Here is a 5,000-nt window from a genome sequence, read left to right as displayed (position 1 = left end):
TGTATATAAAGAGAGAGAGAGAGAATATATATATATATATATTATAATACACATACACACATATATATATATATATATATATATATATATTATACACACACACACACACACACACATATATATATATATACACATAAATATATATTGTACCCACACTCACAATAATGTATATTCTTTCAGAACCAAATAGTTCTCAGTTTCCAAGAAAAAGATATTCGCATTATCAAACTGGGTCCCTTTATGTCAAAAGAAATTGCGTGATGCTTTTTCGCTTCTCATTTGTCTCTAAGTATTTCTGCAGTAAAAGAAGTGCGTTGATATGACTGCAAGCAAATATCAAATGCTTGTGTAAGCTCTTATGTTTCTTTCCGTATATCTTCCTGTTGTTGTTATTAATATTGCTGTTATTGATTTTAAGATTCGTTTCAGTGCTAAGCAAAAGATCTGTTTTTTTTAAATATTTTTGTTGTTTTATTTTTGTATTGATATCAGCGTCGTTTTGTAACATATATTGGATTAATATTAACGAGATAATATTAACAAAAATTAATATTAACAAATGAATAATATTAACAAAAATAATATTAACAAATTAATAATATTAACAAAATATCTATTTATGTTTATGTTTTTGCTGTTGTTTCTTTATTTGTATGATATCTGTATTGCTATCAGCGTCATGTTTAGTTTTATTACTTATATTAGTGATATTACTATCCAGTTATCATTATTATGCAAATCCAAAGACTATACTTGCTTTTTTATGTTATAAGGCCACGATTTACACTGTTTTTCATGAATGAATGAATGAAAAAAGTGTTCACAAATAATGATATACAGAGACGATTACAATTCAAAATCAAATTCTAATCTTATTCGCATCAAGTTTACGGAGACATTGCAATACACATGATCAAAGGAAATTGCATGTATTTTTTTTTTGTATTTTTTTTTATACAACCGTGCAAAAGACCAGATATAATATACAAAACAGATTCGGTATAAAGAGATTTATTAATTCATTTCTCAGTTACGTATTGTGCCATGACTTTATCAAACGTTATATATATATATATATATATATATATATATATATTAAGTCGTTTACCTTCTATGACAATAACAAATGTGTAATAGAGATAAATGATTAATGGAGAACGGATTAATCATGACTTTACATAAAACATCCCTTACACACCAACACCGATGAACAAAACGAAAGTAAAAAGAGGAAGAAGAAGAAGGAGGAGGAAGAGGAGGAGGGAGGAGGAAGAGGAGGAATTGAAGAAAGATGAGAAGAAACTTCAAACATAACTCAGAACCCAAATCCAGGAAACGAAAACAAAGCCAATAAAATTCTTATATCCACGGTCCCTTCCCCCTACTTCCCACAATCCCCGAAAATCACGAAACAATTGCGAATCAACATGAAAAAATCACAGGAACCATATACGTGTTCTATTCTTTCTCCGACACACTACAATCCTTAATCTAATATGAAACAATTACGTAGGATCCTCTTACGGTGGTTCTCAAAACTTTTTTTTTTGGGGGGGAGGGGGGTAACGAGGTACTTTCTAGAAGTAAGAATTTATGGAGTAAACTGATAGATAATGATAATGAGGAACTACTATCTACCATGTTTAGAATGATTTCTTTAAAAGATAACCACCGCAATTTTTCTTTCTTTGAATTCACATACCTGGAGAAGAATGGCGTAAGTGTAATGGCGATCTATCTCAATACTGTCGGGAGTAACGATAGTGTTTGAGAACCATTGCCCTGTACAAAAACATCTCTTCTTTCTCCCATTCCCTTATAACCGAACCAACGAAGCACCTTATCTGCCTTTATTCGATTCTCCCACACACTACAGTTCTAAATGAAACGATCACCTGGATATTATACAAGCCATCTCATTTGTAGAAATAGGCATCGATGAGAATGAATGACTTAGCGCAAAATACGTCTATCTTATGGAGATTTAGTCGAAACGCGGCAGATACATCTCTTGTTATCATCATTCAATAGTTATTCATTTTCATGGATACATTTTTTTGTTCTACATTTGCCATACGGAACTTAGTCCAACATCTCCTTATCTCCCTTTCTTTCAGTAATATGCTACAACAATCCAATACGGAGCTATCACCTGGACTCTAAACAATATTTTACTTTTTCTCCTCCTTTCTCCCATCCACTACAGTCCCTTGAGTCTTCACAACACCATCTCACTTACTCTCATCCTTTCTACCACACACTACAACCCTAAACAAACCAATCAGCTGAACTTTAGAGAATATTATCACACTTTCTCTCCTCCTCTCCTCCACACATTACAGCCCCAAACGAAACAATCAACTGGTCTGTAAAGAATATCGTCTCATTTTCACTTTCCTCACTAACTTTTCTCTCCTTCCTCCCCTAAACAGCGAGAATGCATCAGTATCCACGTGGGTCAGGCAGGCGTCCAGATGGGCAACGCCTGCTGGGAACTCTACTGCCTCGAGCATGGCATTCACCCCGACGGCATGATGCCCGAGACCGAAATCGAGGACGACTCCTACAACACCTTCTTCAGCGAGACCAAGCTGGGCAAACACGTCCCCAGGGCTGTGTTCGTCGATCTGGAGCCCACGGTGGTTGGTGAGTAATGTTTTGTGTACATGTTGAGAGAGGGTGGCTGGGTGGTTTGCCGAGAGGAGGGGGCGAGGGAGAGGGAGAGGAAAAAGGAGAGGGTGGTGAGGGAGAGGGAGATGGAGTTGGATGGGGAGAGGGTGTAAAGAAGAGAGAGGGAAGAAAGTAGGAGGGGGAGAGAATGAAGCAAGGGAAGAGGGGGAAGGAGAGTGAGAGTAAGAGAGAAACAAGGGCGAGTGAGAGGTTGAGGTTGAGGAAGAGGGAGAGGCAGAGCCAGGACCTGAATAAGAGGCAGAGGGTGAGGGAAAGCTAGCGATGAGGGAGAGAAGGAAAAAGGGTTGTCTTCATCAACCATTCTTTCTCATAAGACGAGATGTTGGTGAAATAAACAACATATATACAGACAAGAAATGCACACACACACACACACACACACACACACACACACACACACACACACACACACACACACACACACACACACACACACACACACACACACACACACACGCACACACACACTCACACACACACACATATACTCACACACACAGATATATATATATATATATATATATATATATACACACAAACACACACACACACACACACACACACACACACACACACACACACATAAAAACACAAATGAAAAAAAGGATCATACAGAGAAAAACATACACATTCACACAAAAAAGACACATAAACAAACACAAACAAAATTTATACAAAAAACACACACACAATGGACGAGAAGGTCGCTTTTCACTTGATCATTATAGTAAGCCTTAATGATGGTAGTAATCAACGTGCAAACTTCTCTTTAAGCTCTTCAGGGGGGGTCCAGGAGACGACGGTGTGCGTGAAGGCCTTTGTGATAGAGGGAGAAGGGAAGGGGAGGGAGGGAGGGAGCGAAAGGGAGCAGAGAGAAAGGGAGGAAAGGAATGAGGGAGAAGAGGGAGCGTGAAGGAAGGAATCAGGGGAGGCAGGGACCGGGAGGGAGTGAATGAGGGGAGGGAGAGGAGAGTGAGAAGGAGCGTGAGGAGGGAATGAAGGGGGAAGGAAAAGAGAGGAGGGAAGAAAGGAAGAAGAGAGACAGAGACAGAGACAAACAGACAGCTAGATAAACCAATACAAACAGCCAAACATACAACCAAACATGATATACACATGAGAATAATCCTAAGTCAAAATATGAAAAAACAATCAAATTGGAAACACCTATCCCATATCGATCATCAAGCAAAAATACTACAACCTTCCGATATTCGTAATCTGACCTCCAAACACTACGGAGAACTGGCATCATTCCACACATTCCTACTGCAGTTAGTCATACTACTGGAGTTTAGTGGAAAAGTAAAAGTTAGATGCAAACTATCTATTTATCAGGCTGACTTATTTTTGGGTAGTTTTTCATTAATGGATTGTTAGGTAATCAACTCATCAAGTTTGTGGATTGTTTGGTGATTAAGTGGATTGTTAGCTAATTAATTGATCTAGTAAGAAGACTGTTAGGTAATTAGTTGATCTAGTTAATGGATTCTGTTGTTCAGAATGGCTATTTTTTTCGTTTAACACTGATTGCTGTTGTTATTGTTAATTCTTATTGATTTTCTTTCTTTTTATGTGGATATTTCCTCTTTTTCTTAAATCTCGTGGATGTACTTATCAATACACACACACACACACACACACACACACACACACACACACACACACACACACACACACACACATATATATATATATATAGCCCATGTAAGATTGTGGATTTTTGCTTACTGACAGCATGTGTTTTATATATGTGTAGACAAGAAGGGACACGGGATTTCAGCATCATTATACTTGGCTCTGCGTAACCATGGCAACACATGTCTACAACGAAACTATTTAATCACACAGAGACAGCGAGAGAATGAGTAAGGGAGAGATAGAGATAGATAGATTGAGTGGTAGATAGATAGATAGAGATAGATAGAGGTATATGCAGAGATATAAACAGAGAGAGAGAGACAGTGACAGAGACAGAGACAGAATAGACCAAAATAGACAAATAGATATAGAGAGAGAAAGAGAGAAGGAATGAGAACTTTCTCTCTCCCTCTCTCTCTCCCACAAACACTATACTTGCTTACACCCAAGGACACGATACGTAAATAACTTATGTATGGCTCGGTGTACACACTCGCCACCAGGCAACCAACACCCGTCTGTGTACGCTTCCCGGGAACTTGGTTTTACGTTCTAGATAAAAGAAATTGATCTTGGGTTTCGTTTCCCTTCGTTATTTCTTCTTTTTGTGTGTGTGTATTTTAAAGTGTTATTTCATTGTTCAATTGGTAATGTGTTCATTTGAAAAA

General features: G+C 37.7%; 1 protein-coding gene across 3 annotated transcripts in view; it reads left to right on the top strand.

Annotated features, from left to right (window-relative positions):
- Positions 1-5,000, top strand: part of LOC125031135 (tubulin alpha-1 chain-like) — a 57,249-nt gene that overhangs the window by 14,308 nt on the left and 37,941 nt on the right. For all 3 annotated transcript variants that reach the window (XM_047621665.1, XM_047621664.1, XM_047621666.1), the window contains exon 2: positions 2,433-2,646. In XM_047621665.1, the coding sequence (XP_047477621.1) occupies positions 2,433-2,646 (214 nt within the window). The remainder of the gene's footprint in view (positions 1-2,432; positions 2,647-5,000) is intronic.

The sequence above is a fragment of the Penaeus chinensis genome, chromosome 12 (genome assembly GCF_019202785.1).
Source record: "Penaeus chinensis breed Huanghai No. 1 chromosome 12, ASM1920278v2, whole genome shotgun sequence".
Classification (NCBI taxonomy): Eukaryota; Metazoa; Arthropoda; class Malacostraca; order Decapoda; family Penaeidae; genus Penaeus; species Penaeus chinensis.
Note: the sequence above shows the minus strand (reverse complement) of the source record. Positions and strands in the feature narration are given on the sequence as shown.